Source organism: Cicer arietinum, chromosome 6 (genome assembly GCF_000331145.2).
Source record: "Cicer arietinum cultivar CDC Frontier isolate Library 1 chromosome 6, Cicar.CDCFrontier_v2.0, whole genome shotgun sequence".
NCBI classification, from domain to species: domain Eukaryota; kingdom Viridiplantae; phylum Streptophyta; class Magnoliopsida; order Fabales; family Fabaceae; genus Cicer; species Cicer arietinum.
The window spans coordinates 2,140,689-2,164,920 of NC_021165.2; the positions used below are offsets into that span (position 1 = coordinate 2,140,689).

The following is a 24,232-nucleotide window of genomic DNA, read 5'->3' on the forward strand; positions in this document are numbered from 1 at the left end:
AATGCATGTTACCTTACCTCTTTAATTGCTAATAGCTATTTTTTCTTTTTTAATAATAATTGCTAATAACAATAGACTATAACTAATGGGGCGAATAAAAGTTACTAATGTTTAAATATGGTTTTAATTTTTGTAAATATACTATTTTTTTTACTTTAAGTTCATGTAAAACTATATATATATATATATATTACTTTTTTCCTTTTTGTATAAAGTTTTATTTTAGTTTTTATAAAAAAAAATATATATTAAAATTGGTCTTGCAACTTAATTTTAGTTTTTATTTTAAGAGACTAAAATGAAATATATTATATATTAATTGATCCGAGATACTTTATACTAATTAAAGTATTTGGTAAAGTCAATTATTCAATTAATTTAAAAATATAAAATCATCTAAAACGACATTCTTAATTAATGATAAATTTAAATTAATTAATATTTAAAATATTTTAAATGTAAAATTATTATTTTTTATTAATTTGAAACTTATTAATTTAATATATGTTTTTTATTATAAAACTAATTTTTATTTGCTAAAATTTTATTTCAAATTTTATTCAACATATATGTCAATATTGATAAATTGGACTGCATTGTCTTGAAAAAAATCAAATCAATTAACCAAACTTAATTCAAAATTTAGTTTAACAATTTTAAAACTTTTTTAACCTCAATTCAATTTTTTTCTCAAAATTTTTAAATCATTTCCCCCCTAAAAATCCACTGAAAAATTAATCTAAAACCGATTTTAATTAAAAATTTGTTCAAAATATTAAACTGATTTATATTTATAAATCAATTTTAAATCGATTCAAAACGGGACTAAAACTAGTTCAAAAGTTAATCAATTTTTATAAAAGTGATTTTCAAAAACTGAACTAAACCACTAATGTAGTGCAATTCAATTAAGTATTTAAACCATAAACACTGATAACTACACTTATATTGATATAACTACTTTTTTATTTTAAAGGCTTAATTGCACTTTTGGTCCCCTATTATAGGTGAAAATTGAAAGTAGTCCCCCCATTTTGTTTCTCCCCAGTTTTAGTCCCCAAACAGAATTTGAGTCCAAATCATGATGAGTTGTCATTTTTCTAATGATGTGTCAATAAAAAGCTGATGTGGCAGACGCTTACGTGGAATAAACTTGTTATTATATTATTTCTAATTAAAAAATATAATTTATATTTTAAAAATCATTATTATAATTGTTAAAAATCATTATTACAAATTAAATTTAATTGTTAAAATTAAATTAAAAAAAAATGAACCCTAAGCTTGAACCAGAAGCATATCATTCAACAAAAGCTTGAACCCTAAATTAAAAAACAGCCCCAATTCAACAAAAGCTCTTTCTCGTTTGAACCAAAAAACGTAACCTCAGAGCTCATCAATGGCGGCGAAGAAGCAGCAAGTTGAAGACACTAAAAAGAGAAAGCGAATTAACACTGAATCTCACCAATCTCCTTCCAAACCAAAGGCTTCCAAGTTCGTTGCCTCTAAGAAACCTAAGCCACACTTCGACAATAAAGAGAAGAAGAATGTCCCCCTTACCGGCCGAGAACGTCGACTCAATGCAAAGGTTGTTACTCGTCTTTCTGATTTTCACAATTTTGCAATTACAATTTATTGTTTCGATATATTAATTAACTCGGATTATGAATTTATGATTTTATTTTTTCAGGAATTGGCAGAAGCTAGAAAGAAGAAGAGAAAGCGCCATTTCACTCTTGAACAAGTTTTTTTTCCTCGTTTTTTAAATCCCCATGAATTGGGGCTGATTTTTAATTTAGGGTTCAAGCTTTTGTTGAATGATATGCTTCTGGTTCAAGATTAGGGTTCATTTTTTTTAATTTAATTTTAACAATTAAATTTTATTTGTAATAATGATTTTTAACAATTATAATAATGGTTTTTAAAATATAAATTATATTTTTTAATTAGAAATAATATAATAATAAGTTTATTCCACGTAAGCGTCTGCCACGTCAGCTTTTTTATTGACACGTCATTAAAAAATGACAATTCATCATGATTTAGACTCAAATTCTGTTTGGGGGACTAAAACTGGGGAGAAACAAAATGGGGGGACTACTTTCAATTTTCACCTATAATAGGGGGGACCAAAAGTGCAATTAAGCCTATTTTAAATTATAATAATCAAATTATAATAGATAAAGAAAAAATGATCTTGAATATAAGAGCAATTTTGGTAGATAAAATGATAAATTATAAATTCAAAAGCTATTTGAAGTACCTTATAAAAAAACAAGTGTTATTAATCAGATCTTATAATAAATAGTTAATACTTAAAAAAACTGTAGAACTACCTTATTTACCTTGCCAAACAAACACCAAAATATATAGTCTTCAAATATTGATTGGAGTTTGGAGGTCACCTTTCAAACGAATCACCACTCACTTAAATATCGAAAATATCGATAAGAGTAAGGAGGATAAATTTTATTAAAAAAAATAAAATACTAATATGTTTGATTTAAATCAGATGATATTAAATTTGATTTTTGGTTGTTTGACTTAATTATAATATAATTTATCACATTTTTATTGTTAAAATATTTCATTGTTATGTTGGAATTGTGGTAAAATTTATCATCCTTTTTAAGATTAAAAAAATATAATATACCACACTTCCTCTCTCCTTTTAAATTTTATGAGACATAAGCTAAATTAATTCATAATTTTTAAAATAAAATATAAGTAAAATTTACTAATTTATCTTTTATTTAATAATAATATATCTTAATTATTACTTGTATCTTTCATTTAATTTTATTTACTTTTTGTATTTTTAATAACTCGGATTATTAATAAAAAAATATCATTTAGACAAATTAATTTAATATCTTTTATTGGGTTTGTATTTATTAAATGTGAAGATTTAACTTTTCTAATATATTAAATTTAATATATTTTTGTTTATTATTTATTCCAAACAAAATAGATAAATAATTAATTTAAATAATGACCGTGCTTGTTTATTTGAAAATATAGCCCAGATCTTATAGCCTAAATATGTAATTTTAATTAATTTTTATGGGCAATGAGTTAGAAGAAAGAAAAAAAAGGCAAACTTAAGTCGCAAATTGTGAGAACATAGATGATTAATACATATAAAATCTCAAAATTTTGATTATAAAAAAACTATCCATATATATATATATACCCGTATTATATTCAGTAGTATCACATTAGCAAAAGAAATGTAAATAACTGATTAAAGATTTCAATGACATTATAGTATTTTAATATTAACATCAACAAACAAATATTTTTCTTCCGAAAAGCGTTACGAAGGAGACAACTTTGTAAAGTTCTATTATATAATATATTTTATTATAACTTTTAGTTATTTTATAAATGTCATTCTCTATTTTTAGCAATTTTACTATTTTTTATTTAACTATTATTTAACGTTTTAGTTATTTATCTTTTTTTTCCTTTCTGATTTGATTTTTTATTTTAATTTTAAGTGACAATTTAATCTTTCATATTTTAAAATATCAACAACGTTATCATTTTTTTTAACAAAAATTAATTAAAATTTTTAAACAAAACTCATAAAATTAATTATCATCTTCAATATAATTTAAATTTCATCAAATTCATGACTTAAATTTTTAAATAAACTCTTATTTTTATTTGATGAATTTGATGTTGTTAGAGATGAAAATATAAGTTTATTTGAAAAGAAATGATAAATACACATATCTCTTTTATATCATCATTTCTTGTTATTTTCTTTTAAACCAAACTACTATATACTCCATTATTTTCTATTTTTTCTCTCTACTTTTCACTGCTTTTCTTTTTTTTTTCATCTTTTCTTTATTAACCAAACAAAATGTAAAATAGATAACGATTAAATTGTCTCTGTTGATTTTCTCATAGAATAAAAGTTACATTTATTTTTTTTAGGAATTAAATTGAATTTCATTACTTTTCTCAATGACAAAAATGGATCTTTACTCTATAAAAAATTGTGTGACAAATATATTGCCACTCATACATAAAAAAAAAAAAAATCAGGACAAATTGTTAGTGATAAATATAAAAATTATGAGACAAATATTTATCATAAATATTAAAAAAAAAATACGGAACACATCTTTGTTATTGATAATTATAAACAAAATATTGAATAAATATTTTTCACTAGCACACCAAAAAAAAACGAGACAAATATTTTTCAAGTAATTAATATAAAAATCACAATAAATATTTGTCACTATTACATAAAAAAACACATAACAAATATTTATCGTTGATAGATATTAAAAAAAATACGAGATAATTATTTACTATTAACAAATATAAAAAATATTGAATAAATATTTATCATTAATAAATAAAATATATTTTATCATCTTAATTGCAATTTTATTATTTTTATTTATTCATGAAATTGATTTCTCTATTTTTAAAATCAACTATTTTGGTTCTTTCATATGATGTTTTAACTAAAATTTGATGACGTGAGATGCTTTAAATAGCGTAATATTTGATATGATGATATAAAATTATTAACACCCATAAAATTAAAATAAAAAATTGTAAAAATTTAACTTTCAACTTCAATTTGTTTTTCATATTTTTAATTTAATTAATAACATATGAATGATTAATGTATTTAAATGTTTATATATAATAAATTATATGACACATCATTTAAAATATGTCAAATTATTATTTTTTTATTCAAAAATATAATAAATAGACCAAAGTATCGATTTTAAAAATAAGGAATCAATTTCTTAAATCGGCACTAATAAAATATCAAAATTACAATTAAACTTTTTTTTATTTAAAACCTGAAGCAAACATATGGAAAATGTGGCACGAGTTACTTGCTAGGATGATATGGAAATAGGTACTAAATCTTATTAGATATCACTGTTTAAACTAATTTACCTTTTAATTGTGGATATCCATGATCATGTTTTTAGTATACATATGTCGGGGAAAAAATAGTGTAATTGTAGTGTAGACATTGTTTTCAGTTTCCCACTCTCATTCCTCTTTCTATTATATATTCTTTGTTTCTATTTCACTCTTCTACTTCTAATTACTTTTTCTGCCTTTGATTTCCACAGATTGCTTTTCTTCGATTTCATGATTTCAGCTTCAACCACGCCTCAACATCTACAACCGTGCCCCATTACATTCATTGGTTTCGGTTCTTATTTCTATTTCAGAGTCCCCAACTTCATTTATATTATGTTTTTATGTTTTTCTTTTCCTAAACAAACTTATTATGTGTAATTGTAATTATTCCTTGATACTCTATAGTCAAAGTTTATACCGTATAATCATCAATTTGTTATATCGGTGATAATTATAAGTCGATAATGTGATAGAAAGATAAATAAAGAGAAAATAAAATATCGAATGAGTGTTATAGAGTTAAAAGGAGGTACAAATATATCGTCACATTTGCGATTTATCTTGTTTGATACGCTATTCTTTATTGGAAAAAAAATAGTAATAATACATCATAAATAACTCTCTTATACTATCTAAAGAAAAATATATAATAGTTTATGTAATAATTATATTTGACAAACAATAAAGAAAAAAAATGATATCAATTTACTGATATTGATGGGGAGCAGTGGTGTAAGCAACCAAACAAAAGAGAAGCCGCCATGGTTAGGGATATCGGAACCCATCTCATTGAGTGGACCAAGTCAATATGATGTCGCCAAGACTCGAGAACTCGAGAAGGTTCTGTTTATGCCGTTATAGTGAATTTTAAGTGTGAATTTTAATTATTATTTGTTTGTGATGAAATTGGAATTTGTATGGTACAGTACTTGCAAGAAGCCGGTTTCTATGAGAATCAAGAGGAAGCAATTAATATGGAGGAAGTGCTAGGCAGACTAGATCAGGTTGGATTTATATTGTTGATTGATTGAATTAAGATATATAAACTGTTGATAGGAAAATTAATGATGTAGAGGTTTTTATGAATTCATTTATTTTGGATGTGGTGTTGTGAAATGAATTAGATTGTGAAGATTTGGGTCAAAACCATTAGCCGTGCGAAGGGATTTAACGAACAAATGGTGCAAGAAGCAAATGCCAAAATATTTACTTTTGGGTCATATCGGTTAGGGGTATGTATGACACTCTTTTTCTTCCAAATTTCTCTTGTTTGCAACTTCGTTAAGAGCAACTCTTTGTCCACCAAGTAAAATTCACTTTTTGTGTTTGACTGTTGCACGCGTAATACTTTTCCCACTTTAATAATAATAATAATAATAAATTTACGACACTTTAATACTAATAAATTTATTACTATTAATTTATAATTGACTTTTTTTTTAAATATTACTTTTTTTTTTAGTTTCAAATCTCAATAATTCTTTAAAAAATACTGCTACTTTAATGTAGACATTTGAATTATAATTTTATCAACAAAAATTTATCAAATTCGTATATTGTATAGATCAGATCAGTGTCGGTCTTTAATTTTGTGCAAATCAAATTATCTAAAAATTTATATTTATAATTTATGTACTCAAATTCTAAAATTACTCTATTAGACATTTTTTATTATCTTTTATATATATGGGGATAAAACTTTTATATATGAATTTGATTGAATATACAGAAGTAGTTAAATTTTGAAAAATAAAATATTTATGTTACAAAAATTAAAAAATTAATAGTTATTAATTGTGACAAAATTGTGAAAACAAATTACATCAGTCTATAGAATAATTGTGGTTTAATATATATTAATCGGTGATAAATTTTTATTAGACATAACATATGTTAACAAATATGCTACTAAATATAGATATTATTGTGTATTTTGTTGTAATTTTGGAATCTATACTCGATATATATATTTTATGAGTATAATTATTTTTATGAATTGAACTGTGGTTATTGGACTATCGATGTATGTGTTGAATCTAATATGTGAAGGTAACATGTAAATTAATGATTAAAATTGTATTTTTTTATTAGGCTATATTGTTAAGATGAGAATAGGCCTCCAAAATCTTTAAGACAACCCAACGAACGACCAAATACATAATTTTTTTTGTAGACCAAATTATAATTCAAATGTCTGTTACAAAGAAGTCGAGGAACAATTTATAAAAAAACTACTGTAATTATAAAACAAAATAAATTTTTGAACCTAAATTCCAACTAAGTTTTAATTATTAAAAATGTAAACTAAAATTTGATCTAGTTCAATATATTTTTGTAAATGTATGACTTAAAATTCTTAGATGCAATATGATATTATATTTTTTATTTATTCATTAAAATTTTAAAATTTCGGTCACCTAATGTTTCTGTTCAAGATCCATAAATTATTTGGTTGCGCAAAATTATCATCATCCTAATATTCAAAATTCTCAATTACCATTGCCACCCACCAATCCCAATATTATTTATTTTTAATTATTTATGTCATGTATTTAACATTTAATTTATAAAAGTTTAAATTTAAATACTTAAATTAAATATTTTAAGTTATAATAAAATTAAATATAAATAAAATACTAATGTATGAATTAAAATTGTGGGAGCTTATATATTATATGATTAAAATATTAATTTATGGCTTGCAGCTCCCTTTGATTACTATTTTCTATTTATATCTTTCGTATCAAATGCAATATTCCACTGAATATTATCATGGTCCATACTAAAATGATGAGTAGAATTGTCCACCAAATCATCTTGTAGAAAAACTCTTTTTATATATATTATCTCTCTTAATTCTTTCAATCTTCGGCCACTACGAGATAATAATAGTTTTTTTAAATTAAATCTACCAACTTAATTAATTAAGTACCGCCATCATCTCTACTCAATAAATTCTCAAGTTTCATCCATATGTAAAAATTTGAAGGCATATGCATCTACCTCCGGTTTTAACTTTTAACAAATTTTCAACCAAAAATCATAAGAAGGTGGCCGTGTGGCAAATGGCTGGGATAGATTGGTTTAAGGTTTGCTGAAAAAGAAAAATGATAAACGTGTGTGAGAGTTATGAATTTTCCATTGTTCTTAGCTACAACCATCGGAAATTTTTTTGCTCCCTCAGAACAAAAACAAAAGAGCTTTTTGAGATGGATATATGTGTTAAATTAGAGAGATTCAACTATTGGAATCTAAGTAAATTAAATTCATAACCCATATTTGGCTCAGTGTAGATGTAAAAAGAAAGACTAAATTTTTTATTTTGGAGTTGTTTGTATAAAATTTATCTATCCAAAAAATCAAAAAACTGAATCAGACATTAAAGCTCTTAAATTTAGAGCTATCCATCTAAAAAAAATAACAGAATAAATTAAATTTTTATTTGAAATGACTGCGAGAAAAAACTTAATGGTGATGAAAGTGAGATTGGGAGAGATAGATTTGGGTGGAGCTTTGATGGTCATGGTTGTTGAGAAAGGTCATATATGATGTGGAGAATATATGATATTACATACAGTGAGGATGTGATGAATCTAAAGGTTAAAAACTCATGGTTCATTTTGGACCAATACTTCATAGGTGAATGTTTTTTATTAGTTATATAAGCATTTGAATTCAAATTTTGTAGGTGCATGGCCCTGGAGCAGATATAGACACTCTTTGTGTGGGACCTAGACATGCAACCAGAGATGTATGACAATTGTTGCCATTTTGAACGCAGATATAGGTTTTTCAGGTCATATCTTCCACCAACTAATTAATCTTTTTATTTGAATTGACTTTAGGAAGATTTCTTTGGTGAGCTACATAAAATGCTATTTGAGATGCCAGAAGTGAGTGAGATGCACCCTGTGCCTGATGCTCACGTTCCAGTGATGAATTTCAAGTTCAATGGCATCTCTATAGATCTCCTTTATGCAAATTTATCTCTGTGGGTTATTCCTGAAGTAAGTGATTTCATCTCATCTGTTTTCTCTGCATTTGGCTTGAATTTACTCTAAAGTATAATTTTTGTTGTTGGACAGGACTTGGATATATCACAGGAAGCAATATTACAAAATGTAGACGAACAAAGTGTTCGCAGTCTTAATGGTTGTAGAGTGACTGATCAAATCTTGCGTTTGGTTCCAAATATTCAGGTATTAGAATTTAGATATAAATTTCATAGACAATTAAGGATAGAATTTATGTTCAGCTTTGATTTGACTTACTGGCTTTGCCATCAGTACAGAATTTTCGTACCACACTGAGATGCATGAAGTTATGGGCTAAGCGTCGTGGCATTTATTCAAATGTACGGGAAGATGAGTTGTGTGGTGTTGTTCATTTTGTGCTTTGAGCTGAACTTCTTCAATGATAACTTTTCTTCAAAATATATATGTGATGGGCAGGTTGCAGGTTTTCTCGGTGGTGTAAACTGGGCATTGCTTGTTGCTCGAATCTGCCAGCTATTTCCAAATGCACTGCCTAATATGTTGGTGTCTCGATTCTTTAGGGTATATACTCAGTGGCGTTGGCCAAACCCAGTTATGCTATGTGTTATTGAAAAAGGATCTCTTGGATATCAAGTTTGGGATCCTAGATGGAATCCCAAGGATAAATTGCATCTCATGCCCATTATTACTCCTGCCTATCCTTGCATGAATTCTAGCTACAATGTGTCCTCAAGCACCTTGTGTGTTATGACCGAGGAGTTTCAAAGAGGAGATCAAATATGTGAGGTAACATTCTTTATTCATCAAATGGCTTTTGATACTTTGTTTGAAGATAAACAGCAGCATTCAATGAGTTGTTTAATTGTAGGCTATGGAGGCTAACAAGGCTGATTGGGACACTCTTTTTGAGTTCTATCCCTTTTTTGAAGCTTATAAGAATTATTTGCAGATAGACATTTCAGCTGACAATGCTGATGATCTTAGAAATTGGAAAGGATGGGTTAAGTCTCGCTTGCGTCAGTTGACATTGAAGGTATGTACCTTAAGTTTTATTCTTTCTCACCTCTTCTTTATTTATATATAAACCCTATTTGGTTGTCCTTTGAACATCTAGATTGAGAGGCACACTTACGGGATGCTTCAGTGTCATCCAAATCCTGATGAGTTTTCAGACAAATCTAGACCTCTACACTGCTCTTACTTCATGGGTTTGCACCGTAAGCAAGGAGTTCCTGTCAGCGAAGGCGAACAATTTGACATAAGACTAACTGTTGAAGAATTTAAGCATTCTGTCAATCTGTACACTCTGTGGAAACCTAGAATGGATATCTCCGTCTCCCATGTGAAACGCCATAATATACCTGCCTTTGTATTTCCTGGTGGCGTTCGGCCTAACCGCCCATCCAAAGTAACCTGGAAGAGTAAGCTTAGGACTTCCGGCCATGATGATAGGAAGAGAAAGCAAGCAGAGGATAGTGTGGATGACTTTACCAATTCCAAGCCCTTTTCATCTTTGCCTCCCTCCAGCAGGGCAGTTCATGAAGATGGAAATCCGGTCAGCATTGCTAGTTCTTGCTCTGTGAAATGTGATGACAAAGAAGTCAACAGCATGAGTGAACAAAAGAGTGAGAAACCTGATTTTAATTCATCAGGGGAGAATCCTTCTGGGGATAGAGAGACCAATGGATCAGAGAAATGCAACTCACAATCAAACCCTGAGACTGTAGTAGCAGCAGAACCAGTGTTTTCTCAAAAGGAAAATAGTAGTTCAACTCTTATATACTCTAATGAGGGCTTGGAGGAGCTTGAGGTTAACATCTTAATATATCTTACATTTGGAATGTTTTCAATCATTCTGCAACAATAATTAGATCATACTAACAGCCTTTTCTAATTGATTGTGATTATCTGAAGTCTGAACTGTCTGCTAAAGTTGCTCACAACTCTGAAATTTGAGTATGGTCGTTCCTACCTTTTCTTTAAGTTATATTCTAGATAGAACTTTGAATATATTTTAGATAGAAGTTTTGAGAAATTCCATTTTAAAGTACACGGTGAGATTATCTGATGTCAATATTGTATATAGAATGTATCATTTATCACATGAAGTTGGCAGGCTTTCATATAAAGTTGGAATCTGCATTTCATCATAATATGAGCTGACACAATAACTTGGAATAAGTTTCTCTGCTTTTGTTTTATGTAGAATCCATCTATCCCTAATTTGTATTTTCTGTCACACATGGCCTTGGGGGAAAATAAATTTTTCATTTATATATTTATATTTATTTCAACCATGGAATAGCATTAAGAATGAAGTGTTTCTAACTTTTTTTCCTATCTCTCTTTCTCTTTTTTGTTTACACATGTTGTAAAGCCCGCTGAGCTGACAGCGCCATTGTTAAGTGTGAATCCTGCACCAGTGCCACAGCGGAAGCCCCTTATTAGGTAATTAAACCGTAGCAAATTGTTGAGTAATGTCTACTTGTCATAATTTGTTTGATTTCCATACTCTTGTAATTGGTTTTTTGGAGTTAATGTCATGGTTTTAGTTGGTTATCATTCATCATTCTTCTTATTTTCAGGTTGAATTTCACATCCCTGGGGAAAGCTGCTGACAAAAGTTCTTAAGACCCATGAAAACTTTAGCTGCTTAAAAGCTGGGATGTAAATGCTTTTTATAGGTCCTCTTTTTCCTATGTGCAATAATGTTGATATTGCAAATAAACAGTTAGAAGAACCTAGCGCCATCCATTTTCACTTTTTTGCAGCATGAAAAACTGATGATAATTTAATAAGCGTCATGCAAATAAACTGTTGATGTTTAACATTTATCCTCGACAATATTTTGATAATTTAAGGAACTAGAAAAAATGATGTTCTTAGACATTTTATAGCTTCTGCATATCATGGTGGTTCACTGTGATTTTGTTAATCTCATCGCAAAATCAAATATGCATATAGTCTATTATGAACCACGTATAAACGGCATAATTTATTTTCCATATACCGTTTGATATAATAATTTGTATGTGGTGCAAAATCTGAATCTAAAATTTAGGAACTCAAAAGTTGAATTGCTATGGGTGATGGAGGATGATACTACTTGCGAAATATAGGAAATTTAATTAGAGGCTTAACGAAGAAGTCACCAAAAAACTTGAGGGATCTCCATGTTATGATTTGTCTCGAATAAATCTTTAATTTAATCTCTAGGGTATTATCCTAAAAATAATAATAGTTTTGAAAATACATAATTGTCAAATTTAGTTTCTTAAAATATATGAAAATTCCTTCACTTATCTCTACCATTTTAACAGCATGAGATAAAAAGCGATAAATTCATATATTTAAGTTGTATATATTATTTTTATATACTTTATAGGCCAAATTTGAAAGATAGGTATGTTTTAGAGACTATTTAAGGAATTTAGATTACATGTATACAATAACATACATTCAAATCGTCCGATTAAAAATAAATTTTAAATTTTTTTAAATAAAAATTTCGATCTTAAAATCTGAATTATTTCATCTTAATTGCGGAAATAGTGTGATTGTCCACAAGTGATTAAACAATCCAAATCCATGTTTATGATGTGGTAGTTAGGTAGACAACACAAAAGTTTGGGTATAATGAAAGAACCAATTTTTGATTATGAATTGATGTATACTTTGCATTAACCAATACAAAACCACCAACATGGATAATAGAATATTAGTCGCTTGTTTATGTACCCAAAAAAATAATATTAGTCGCTGTTCAAGTTTCTTAGCAATGGTGGCAACAAAGGGTGTAAGAAATCATTAAAGTCATATAGTTTGGGAATGACACGACGAAGAAGACTAGAAATCGGAGAGGGACAGATATTTGATATAAATTTTATTTAATATAGATCATAGTTTTTATATTATTATACAATCACTTTGAATATTTGTTTAACCGAAACAATAGTATCATAGAGACAGAGAGTGCGACGTTTGGTCATACATCCATCCAAGCATCGGAAAGGATACCAACTGGACAACATGTTGCTGTTTGGAGATAATATTTGAGTCCCACAACAATTAACTAATACTTTTTTAACACATGAAACTCACTTTTTAATATAATAATCATTACAAAATTAATAGTAGACTTAAAATCATATTAATTATTATCCACTTACTTATAAAAAAATACTATGATAGATTATTATATCATCCTCTCTCAGTCTTAACTACTTTAATAAATATATATTAGTAATGGACATTAATAAATAAATAAATTAATAAATGTCTCCCCTGTTACATTGCATTTGCAAGAGACTAGAATTTTTAAAAAAGTGTTTTTTAATGCCACTACCAAGTATCAAGTTGCAACAACATTTTTATAGCAAGTGTATTTGATCCCCAAAAAGAAAACAACAACTTGTGACTATTTCAACTGGTTTCTGTCATTCTCATGTTTGGTGATAATGAGGTTGATGTCTTTGGATTGGTCTCCTCACTAGGTGCTTATATATACTTATGAAATATATCCTTAATTTTCACTTATCATAAAATCAATCTTGTATCAACCAAAGTAATAAACAACACATATCCAATATTTCCAACAAGTTAATTCTTCAATTAGTGAATATGGTGGTGGGTATGGAATACTTGGAGCATGTTTTGGTGCCATTGGGTCTATTGGTGTTCTTCATGTACCATATGTGGCTTCTCTTCAATATTCTGTATAAGCCTTTTGGAACTGTCATTGGTCTAAACGCTGAATCTCGTCACCAATGGGTTCTTGCCATGATGAGTGTGAGTTCTTGCTTTATTCTCACTTTTTCTTTTGATGCAAACAAAAAAGATTACATTTTTTATTGTTTATTAGTTGGGTCATTGATGGTTTTCAATAAAGGTGATTCTTTTGGATAAAATTAGTATTATTCTTTCTAAATGTTATCATTATCCCAATCAATTTTTTTAGAAATTACTCCTATTTACCAACTTCAGTTAGTACTTTTGATCATGCACACGTGCTGTTTGATTATCTCATTTCTGAATAATTTTGTTGCTTTTTGTTTTTTGATATGAAATTGGTGTTTAGTTATGTTTGGTAATCCTGCTTGAAATTTTTGTGTTTCATTGGTGTCACTGGGGAATCTAATAATACCCTAGGTAGGTAGTTTATGACTATTCATTTAAGCAACTGCAATAAGCATGTTCCCATTTTCTCATTTTCTTAATAAAGAAAGTACATGTGCCTTTTGAATGTTAATTAATGTCATTGTCAGCCTATTGAGTTGTATGTTCTGCTATGTATTGAAAAAAAAGTGATTGAAATAGGTATATTAATGTGTGAGATAATACCATTATAGTTCTTAATTTATCAAAATTATAAATACATCCCTAAATATGTCTTTTGCTAGCAATTTTATGTACTAAATTGACCAAAGAAAAACATATTAGATGACTAAATTAACTAACTAAAAACACACAAAAATAACTAACAAAAAAACAAATTTAGGTATATTTTGTAATTTTGATACAAGGACTATTACCTCACATGACCAAATTAACTATTTACCCTTTAAATGAACTTGTGTAGGAAAAACTTGGGTGGTTTACTGCAGTACTACTGATTGAGGATAGATCAGTTTTTGTCTTCAATATTTTGTTTTTCAGATGCTTTCTTCTGCTGTCTATCTTAAAAGAGGACATTTAAATATATCCCTCTTCCTTAAATGTGTAAAACTCTTACATAAGATTTATACTATTAGCCTATTAGAGGGGAACTCCACTTGGTTAATGTTTCCAAATATTTACACTTGTTTTAGTGTTTGCACTTGTTTTGTTTTACATTTTATTACGTAGAAAGATTAAGTCAACACCAGGAAAAAAAACTCATAGTTTACTATGTAACACATTCTGAACTTTAGTTAACTAGTGCTTCATTGTTGTGTTAATTGTGTTTTCCTTAGAACATATAGCATTTACATGATCAATTCAATTGCTATATTTTCAGGATCCATTCAAGAATGGTGTTTTGGCTATCCAAACTATCCGCAACAATATAATGGGATCTACTCTTCTTGCTACAACAGCAATCACACTTAGTTCACTAATAGGTATATTCACTAATAATTCATGGAATTCTGATGACCCATCTTCCCTATTTCACAGCAGTGCTTCGGTCAAACGCATTTCGATTACCATCTGCTTCCTTGTCGCATTTCTATGCAATGTACAGTCCATAAGATGCTACTGTCATGTCAGTTTTCTAATCACTGCACCTACAATCCGCGATAAAAAGGCGTATACGGAATATATCTCTAAGACATTGAATCGCGGTAGTCACGCTTGGTCACTCGGATTGCGAGCATTTTACCTGTCATTTACATTCTTCCTTTGGATCTATGGTCCTATACCAATGTTTGTTTGTTGCTGCTTGACATCATTCACTTTGTACTTTCTGGATACAACAGAAAAAATCACAATGGATCTTCACAGTAACTCATTCGAGAAGGATAATGATGTAGAATCTGCAGTGGAGCCTTGTTATTATCCTTTAGCTGATAACAATCTGGCTCAAAATGCAGCTGTTGATAATGTGTAATTTGATGTATTTATTCACTTAGCAATCGCAATTTTTGTAATGTTTTTGGTGTGATTCTGCTACGAGTATAGTTCTAGGATAGCTACATAAACAACATCATTAGTGGTTGATTCTGTCATTTTGTCTAGTTTCAGCACAAACTCATCATGCTAAAATAAAATTTGCTTTTCTTTTTATAAATAATACAAGACTATGGTTGTGTAGATCGTAGTACTATATCTCAAATGAATCACGAACCATTTTGACAGAGGACAAAGATTTGGTACCTGCATATTACATCTCTTATAAGATAAAAACTAAATTTGGACCTGAGCTTCTTATTATATAAGTAATTTTAAGAATGTGTAAACTAATACTGCTACTTTTTTAGAGATTTCATCAAAATTAGAAGTTATTATTTTTAAGTTTTAATTATCAAGACCAATTTTTAAATTTAAAAAGCAGTACAAGGCCTCAATATAAGCAAAAAATACTTACTTTCACATTTATTAAGAATGCTAGTTAAGTACATTATTTTTTCTTGATTTCTTGTGAAAAAAGAAAAACATTTGTTAATCTAACCCTTATTTTAATGGTCATCTCTTAACAGTATTAAAAAAAATAATGTAAGAATATTTTTATAACAATGACATCGAATGTTGATAGATTGACCAACATCTGTTTATATTTGAGTCAGGCAAATGCATTATACTATTGCTTATAGTTCAGGAGAAGATTAAGAGTAACATCACTTAGCACAGCACAATAATTATGAAGATTACACAATTACAAACATCATTGTTTCACTACAAGTTTTCATATGAAAGTGATGTTTTGAGAACTAATATTAAGATTGTCTTTGCTAAAAAAAAGCAAGAAAACATTTTCAACCATTCATTCAACAATCCATATGTACTAATACCAAAAGCAACACATTGGAGAGGTTATTTAAATAAGTGAGACATCAAATTTGTGGACACACACTGCATCTTCTTATTTGTAATCCAATTTCATTTATTTGTTTCATAACTAAAATTCATACACAATTGGACAAAGTGGTGCACTCTTTTCCCACTTTTTGTTGTTCCCTTTTGGCATAAGATAGATTAAATATCAGTTACTATTGGTGACAACTTTACTAGTAGGGATGGCAATAAAATCCGCACCCGCGGGTACCCATCCAAACCCGTTTGATTTGGGCGGGGAAAACCCGCTTTAATTGGGTGCGGGTGCGGGTGCGGATTTTCCACGACATTAAAATTCGGGGGCGGGGGCGGGTTTGGGGGTGGTGATATCCACCCCGCTCCCGCACCCGAACCCGCCCCGCAAGTATTATTATTGTAATTTTTTAATTTTATATACAAATACTTATTTAATATATTTAATATTTTTTAAAATATTAAAAATTATAATTTTATCTTTATATAAAATATTTTAAATTTTATTATTATTATTTAATAATAATTATTTTATTATAATAAATATGATTTTTAAATTTATAATTTTATATATTTGAGTGGGTGCGGGTGCGGGCGGGGAAACCCGAGACCCGTTGCGGGTGGGGATGGATGCTTAAATTTTACACCCGCTATGAAATGGAGGCGGGGGGGGGGGTTTCCCCCCTTAGTCGGGGGGGACTAGTTTAAAGAATAAGAGAAGAGTCTTTGTTTAAAATTAGGAACTTTACTTGTTTTGTAGAAAAAAAAAAAAAAAAAAAAAAAAAAAAAAAAAAAAAAAAAAAAAAAAAAAAAAAAAAGACAAGTTTGTGTTAGTGGAAAAGTGAGGTGTGTGTGTGTTAGTGATAGTGAGGTGGAACTAATTTGAATTTCAACACATTTTTGGTGTGTTGTCATGTGGGGGTAGCGTTACGCTTTAGAGTGGTAATAATAATAACAATATTGATATCAACACTCCTTTTTTACTACGTAAATTGAGTTCACGTACTAAATCGCGTTCACCTAAATGTATGTGAATTGAATTCACGTAGGTAAATTGAATTCACGTAGGTAAACTGTATTCACGTATTGCATTTGAATTCTTAAGTTTCATGAAATACCAGAGTCAACCTAAGGTTAAAGCCAGCAAGTATCTCGAAGATTCATCTTTAAGAAAATTTATATCATTTAGTTTCACAAACATATTTTTTTACTAATAAAACTCTCAAAATTGTATCAACTAGCGATCACCAAGAGAAATTATTAGTTGTTTTGATAAAGTTATTTATATTTTTTTTGCGATTTTTCAGCTCTTTTTTATTTTTGTAATTTTAAATAGTATGATTTATATTTTCGAATTTACATTTATATATTAGACTATTTATTAAATTAATATAATTAATATCGCATGATATTTATTTTACAAGTGATAATAATGTCTATTGATTTTAATATTTGTTTATATAATATTAAATTTATTTAAAATTTTATCAGTTTTAGTTTTAAAAATATTATAATGTGAGATTTTTTTATTAAATAAAAAAATTTTGAGACATTTTTATTAAATAATTTTTTTTTTGTTTTTTAGAGAGGCTTAAACTAAATGAATTCAATTCACCTACATGAACTTACACTTACATAAACTTAATTCACGAATACGTGAATTCAACTACATAAACCATGCACGTACGTAAATTGAGTTCACGTAATTATATATAAATTGAGTTTACGTAAATTGAATTCACTTAATTAACATATATTGAGTTTACCTAAACGTACGTGAATTCAGTTCACGCAAATGTTATAAATAACTAAGGATATTTTTAGTATTTTGTTAAAAAATATTGAGGGGTGTGAGTAGCAAAAGTGGGGGTATAGGTAGCAAAATTGTAATAATAATAATAATATGAGGTAAGTGAATAGTTGAATTGGAAAGGTAAAGTTTGATTTGAGGTTTGTTTGAAGAAGCAAATAAAAGGAAAGAGGAAGAAGATGGAAGTAGAGGATTTGGATTATGTGGTGGTGCCTGTTGGAATGCTGGTGCTGCTAATATATCACGTTTGGCTTCTTTACACTATAATCCGCTACCCATCTCGCACTGTTATTGGTTTGAATGCTCAATCTCGTTACCAATGGATTCTTTTCATGATGTCTGTCAGTACTCTCTAACTCACTCATTCTGTTTTCTTGTATTTGTCATTTCACACTTGCCAAATCCATAACATTGTCTTTATCTTTAGGTATTTTGGTGATAAAATTTTAGTGCATGTTTGTATTGATAAATCAATGTGATTTGGACAAAAATTTCAATAAAATCACGGTTACACTGTAATTTCACTAAGTTCACTGCAAATCTAAATATATTGTACTAATACTTGTTTGTTATTGTTGTATAATGTAGTCCCTCTCGTATTTAAGTTGTTTTCTTAACAACTCTCTTGCTTGCATATAATTGTTTTTGTTGAATATGGATCATATATCCATGATGAAGTCCCTTTGGACTTGACTTGTTTGTTTGTTGGATTACAACTAGGAGGTGGGGGTGGGGGTGTGGGTGAAGCTCTTGTTGAATGATTCAAGAGTAAACTTGTAAATGTGACTGTAGTATTTAAATAAATTTTGTATTTTGTAAATCTAAATGATTGCATAATAGAAAAGTTCAACAACCATGTTAAGAGTCGTGCATTTGATGCAATATGGCGTGTGTTTATAAATCGAGAGTATCAAACTCAAACTCTAAGAGAGTATTAGAGCTATCAAAGATCTGTTGGGTCAATCAAACCACTTGAGTCACACTCTAGATGTCCAGTCTTAAGTGTGAGAGTGCGTGTTAAAATGAGTCTTACATTGGATAAGCTAAGGTCCATAAACGGGTGTATAAGTGAGGGAAATCTGTAGGTGCAGTCTTCATTTTACAAGCCGATTTTGTAAAAGGATTGAGTCAGGAGATAATTGTGAACTCTGATTAATTTGTGTTATTGTAAATTTATCTTCTTACTTTAGAACTGGATTTGCAACATTTGCTATTGTGACAGTTTTGATAACAAGATGTGTTGTCTTGCATATAATGTTTTTCAGGACCCTTTGAAACATGGGATATTGGCAGTTCAAACAATCCGCAACAATATAATGGCATCTACACTTCTAGCTACAACAGCAATCACACTAAGTTCACTTATTGGCGTTTTTGCAAGCAATGATGCAGAAACCAAATTAGTTTTTGGCAATAAAACCTCATTAAACTATTCAATAAAAAGACTTTCTATCTCATTATGTTTCCTTGTTGCATTTCTATGTAATATGCAATCTATAAGATACTACGCACAAGTGAGTTTCTTAATCACTACACCTGCATTCAAAGGCAAAAAAGATTTTATTGATTATGTTGCAAAAACATTGAACCGTGGAAGTTATTCTTGGTCTCTTGGTTTGAGGGCTTTCTACTTGTCAATTCCTCTTGTCCTTTGGATTTATGGACCTATACCTATGTTTGCTTGTTCTTGTTTCACATCATTTCTTTTGTATTTCTTGGATACAACCACTCAAATCACAAGGGAACTTCACACTAAGTCATTCATGGAGATAGAAATTGAGGATGTGGATGTAACATCATAGGTTCATATATGTAACTGTTATTGAACTTGATAAACTATGATAAAGTAATTTTTCTATCAGTTCAGCTGTAGATTACTTGTATATAATTATTATCTCGTTAATGATAGTTTTCACTATTGAAGTTGCATTTGTTTCAGCAAGGTAATATGTTTGAACACCTTCATCATTTAACATAATATTTTTAGAGTGAGATCCAAACTTATTTAATATTAAGATGGTATCAAAGTTGGATATTGCAGACACCATTTAAATTGGAATAAGGTACAGTCAATTGAAGTTGCATTTATGTTCTGCACTGTTATTCTTTGAGTTAATTTATGAGAGAGATTCAAGTTCATTTAACTTAAATTAGTATATTATTGTATGATTATTTTTTTTTAAAATGCTAACAATTATCTTTAGAAAACTTGTTAATGATCTAAATATAAAAAAAAATTCATTAAAAGTGTATTGGAAATTGTACATTAAATTTTTAAATGTAATTTTTTTTTTAAAACAAAATTACCGATGCTCTTAGAATATTTATTGTGCATTCAAATTTTCTTTTATTCCTTAATTAGTGTCTGTACTCTGTATGGCATTTGCTAGCATGAACTTTTCTTTTGTGACTAATTTATTGTATGATACTAGTTGAAAACATGTCTGATATCTTGGAGGTGTTTTTGTCATGTTGGCTAAGTAATGATGATACTTGAGCTTAAAATTAAAACATGAGTTGGTGTATTATAATTTACAGTGTACTAGTAAGTCTTGAAGTAAATGATTGGAGGAGGTAATAATTGGAGAGGGATAAAAAACCATTTACCTTTGTTTGACTGACTGGCTAATTTGTCAGAAATAGAATGATGGGGTATAGTATATAGGTATATAACAGAAACAAACAGTAATAATGACAATTTCCTTGACCATGACAATTGACAATAAGGATGAATTGATGATGGCAAGTAATTTTTATCGATCAATATTGGTAGTGGGAATTTCATGCTTACCATTCAAGATTCCTTTGTTTAACTCCTTAGCCAACTATATCCTAGCTTACTACTCAATTCGTCTCTTAATAAATGTTATTTATAATTTTTACACACATGTTAAAAAATATAATAATTAAAAAAAATTATTTTACAAAATTGTCAGTTACAAAATATAATAATTAAAAAAAAATATTTTACAAAATTATCAATTTTAGTTATTAATGAATTTTTCATTATTATCAACACAGTATATACTAATAATTTGAAAATTGTATATATAGTCATAATTAAAAAGTAATATTAAAAAATAATAATAAAAATTATATTAAAAATTGTAAATGACGTTTAATTTGAAACAATTTTTTTTATTAAAATGATATTTATTGCAAAATAAATAAAATAATAATTGTTTATATTCTTAATTTTTTTGATTAAATGCGTGTTTTAGAATTCGTATATAAATGATTGTGATTTATAGTTGGTAACTCTGACCTTTTAAGACAAGTTTTAAGACAAGCTAGTAGTACCAGTTGTTCAAATGATGTTTTGATGGTGAAATTTTTTGCTTAACAACAATGAGATATTAAGATAAAAACAAGAAAACTAGAGAAAAGAAGGCATTATTAAATAATGCTTGAATGTATCTAAATTATAAAAATATATTATGCATCATAATTGTAAAATTTAATTCTGAAATATGACTTAATTAATAATTAATTTAGTAATTGTCTTTTATTTATCAACTGATTCATAAAATTATTAATTAAAAGACATATTTAAAAATAGTTTTGTATCTTCAATATTTAAAGAACATAATAATTGTGATGTGGACATTCAATGAAAACTTTGATGGCGACTGAATCACCTGAAGCTCTGAACTAACAGCTCATAGAGCTCTATTGAATTTTGCACATGTACATTTATTTACCTTGTTTGCCTTATAAACTAAGTTGACCATAATTGATTGAATTTTAATTTGAAGTTGAATGAAAAGTACAAAATTATCGTAGTAACCGACCAGCCAATCAGCAGCCGAAAAGTGCATAATTATGTTACATAGTATGTTGAACATAAGATGTTTTGTTCTTACTATAGTACGTTGATCTTTTTGTACAAATTTTCAACGCTTGAAAACTATGAACCTTCAAGCTCATGAATAAACACTTTCGTACCTGAAATTTGATTCTGCGTAGTACTTAACAATTAAAAGCTTGAAGCTACTTTATTTTTCTATGTTTATTTAGTTGATAAGTGATTTAAATTTTGTATTTATTTTCACTTATTAAGTACATATGTACACCATTTTTTTTATGAGTAACAAATAAATTATCTAATCCTTTTCTTCAAAAATTAATAAAAAAGATAAAAAAATTAAATTGAGTAATTATACAGAACATAAAACTCAATTAAATATCAATGAAAATTGGGTCTAGTTGACGAAGAAACTAGACTCTTACGACATGAAGAATCATGTTTTAAATCTCGATTGAGAGAAATATTCATATTTAATGTTTGACTCACTTCAAATATGATTTTTGTGTGAAGGAAACATATGAGAAACTAAAAAAAAAACTCAATCAAATATTTTAAAATGTTAAATATAGTTTGGTGTGCGTAAAATTTTAAAATTTTGTTTTAATTCTTACAATTTTTTGTTCGACTTTTAGTCTTTAACATTCACGTCAACTATTTTAATCTCTATAAAATAAAAACAAGTTGAGGTTTTTATCGGAATGTGACCAAAATTTGCACATACACTTTATGTTATTTTGATATTTTGATCTTTTGACGCTTAATTTCATATTTAATCAATTTTGTGTTAAAAAAGTTAAATTATTGTCGAACAGATATTTATCATATTTTAAATATGTTTGTAAATAATCATTCAAAAATTTGAAAGAACAAATGAAAATTTGAAAATATGTTTGTAAAGAAATTCAAACTAAATCAGATCGCATGTTATTATAATAATTGAATCAGATGAGATTTTTGCGTCTAAATTGATCTAAACCGTACCACAAACAAATTGATCGACAATCTCAACCATTAAACTTAATCAAAAAGTTTGTACAATAATATTATCCGTTTGATCTTAATCTTATGACTCTCAACTTGTCAAGTGTAATGCATGTGTCAAGATTCGAGAGGAATTAGTCCAACGAGATATTATTTTTTTACTTAACTACATGTAATAATACATATTGTCAGCATCACTCCTCTTACAAGACATATGTAAGAGACATCACTCATTTTACAAATCAGTTTTATACACGAAGCGATGTATTTAAAGTATCAAATTAAATGAAATATGAGTTAAAAACTCTTTATATAACTAATTTTGTAGGGTTTAAGTTAGTAACCTAAATTTTAAGAGTAATTGCAGAATTAATTTTATGAATGAAAGGAATCCGAGAGTCCTGAACATTGGGGAAGTGGGGTACCAACTTGGAAGAATCCCAAGCAAGGATATGCCCTACAATCACAACAACATGTCATGGTCGGTTTGGAGTTTGGACCCCATATATTTTCTTTGTTGAACTGGAAATAGCTTCTGCCTTCATCCCCATGCCACAAATTCCAATTTACATGTGCTCCTTCTTTTCACCTGAATTAACTATGTCATACTGTACATTCTTGCTAGACATGGCAATGGAGCGAGACTGAGGCGAATTTCACCTTTCCCATTCGATTAGTTTGGAAAAACTGATACTTGTATTTGCTTCTTATGATAGTAAAATTTTAGTTTTCATTTCTGTTGCGACGGAGTTCAGATTTTTCCGTTTCGCAATCACATTCATATATATATATATATATATATAATATTAATTTTAAAAATCATATTATTATTGAGATGAAATTATAATTTTTAATATTTAAAAAATATTAAATATATTGAATATGTATATAAACATTAAAAAAGGTAACAATATTACTATTGGGGTGGTTGAGGGTAAATATCAACACTCCAAATCCGTCATTGTCCCGAATTTTAATTTTTGAGAAAATACACACTAAATTAAAGTAGATTTTCTCATATAAATCGAAACGAATTTGGATGAATATCCACAAATGTAAATTTTGTTGTCATTTCGAATTTTTGCTCTTGAAAATAATAATTTTAATTGCGATCATTCATGATAATGCACCATATGATACATCTCTAACATAGAATAAAAAGTCATTTTTTTCTGAGAGAAGAAGAAACACAAAATCTATTGTAAATTATTGTCAACCACAATT

At 28.1% G+C, this 24,232-nt stretch overlaps 3 protein-coding genes across 4 annotated transcripts; all 3 read left to right on the forward strand.

Moving 5' to 3' along the window:
* Positions 1 to 5,575: 5,575 nt before the first annotated feature.
* On the forward strand, positions 5,576 to 11,736 carry LOC101509200 (nuclear poly(A) polymerase 1-like). Of its 2 annotated transcripts, XM_012716592.3 has the most exons (12): positions 5,576 to 5,751; positions 5,838 to 5,915; positions 6,036 to 6,143; positions 8,600 to 8,662; positions 8,757 to 8,918; positions 8,997 to 9,110; positions 9,203 to 9,265; positions 9,363 to 9,692; positions 9,775 to 9,939; positions 10,021 to 10,716; positions 11,284 to 11,354; positions 11,492 to 11,736. In XM_012716592.3, exons 1-12 carry the CDS (start codon positions 5,629 to 5,631, stop codon positions 11,535 to 11,537), a joined length of 2,019 nt encoding a protein of 672 aa, XP_012572046.1. In that variant the 5' UTR covers positions 5,576 to 5,628; the 3' UTR covers positions 11,538 to 11,736. The 2 variants fall into 2 exon arrangements, with proteins under 2 accessions (XP_012572046.1, XP_012572047.1); XM_012716593.3 differs by lacking the exons at positions 5,576 to 5,751; positions 5,838 to 5,915; positions 6,036 to 6,143 and adding an exon at positions 8,239 to 8,510.
* A 1,646-nt stretch (positions 11,737 to 13,382) lies between these two features.
* Positions 13,383 to 15,739, forward strand: LOC101509529 (uncharacterized). Its single transcript, XM_004503258.4, has 2 exons — positions 13,383 to 13,694; positions 14,902 to 15,739. The coding sequence occupies exons 1-2, from the start codon at positions 13,527 to 13,529 to the stop codon at positions 15,490 to 15,492; spliced, it is 759 nt and encodes a 252-aa protein (XP_004503315.1). The 5' UTR covers positions 13,383 to 13,526; the 3' UTR covers positions 15,493 to 15,739.
* A 2,588-nt stretch (positions 15,740 to 18,327) lies between these two features.
* Positions 18,328 to 20,080, forward strand: LOC101509852 (uncharacterized). The gene is made up of 2 exons (XM_004503259.4): positions 18,328 to 18,560; positions 19,485 to 20,080. The coding sequence occupies exons 1-2, from the start codon at positions 18,399 to 18,401 to the stop codon at positions 20,019 to 20,021; spliced, it is 699 nt and encodes a 232-aa protein (XP_004503316.1). The 5' UTR covers positions 18,328 to 18,398; the 3' UTR covers positions 20,022 to 20,080.
* Positions 20,081 to 24,232: the final 4,152 nt, after the last annotated feature.

Excerpts from the sequence above, each read along its gene's own strand:
- LOC101509852 (XM_004503259.4), top strand. The coding sequence starts at position 18,399 with ATGGAAGTAGAGGATTTGGATTATGTGGTGGTGCCTGTTGGAATGCTG. Across the intron at positions 18,561-19,484 it reads GGATTCTTTTCATGATGTCT|GACCCTTTGAAACATGGGAT; the intron begins GTCAGTACTCTC and ends AATGTTTTTCAG.
- LOC101509529 (XM_004503258.4), top strand. The coding sequence starts at position 13,527 with ATGGTGGTGGGTATGGAATACTTGGAGCATGTTTTGGTGCCATTGGGT. Across the intron at positions 13,695-14,901 it reads GGGTTCTTGCCATGATGAGT|GATCCATTCAAGAATGGTGT; the intron begins GTGAGTTCTTGC and ends CTATATTTTCAG.
- LOC101509200 (XM_012716592.3), top strand. The coding sequence starts at position 5,629 with ATGGGGAGCAGTGGTGTAAGCAACCAAACAAAAGAGAAGCCGCCATGG. Across the intron at positions 5,916-6,035 it reads TGCTAGGCAGACTAGATCAG|ATTGTGAAGATTTGGGTCAA; the intron begins GTTGGATTTATA and ends GAAATGAATTAG. Across the intron at positions 10,717-11,283 it reads AGGGCTTGGAGGAGCTTGAG|CCCGCTGAGCTGACAGCGCC; the intron begins GTTAACATCTTA and ends CATGTTGTAAAG.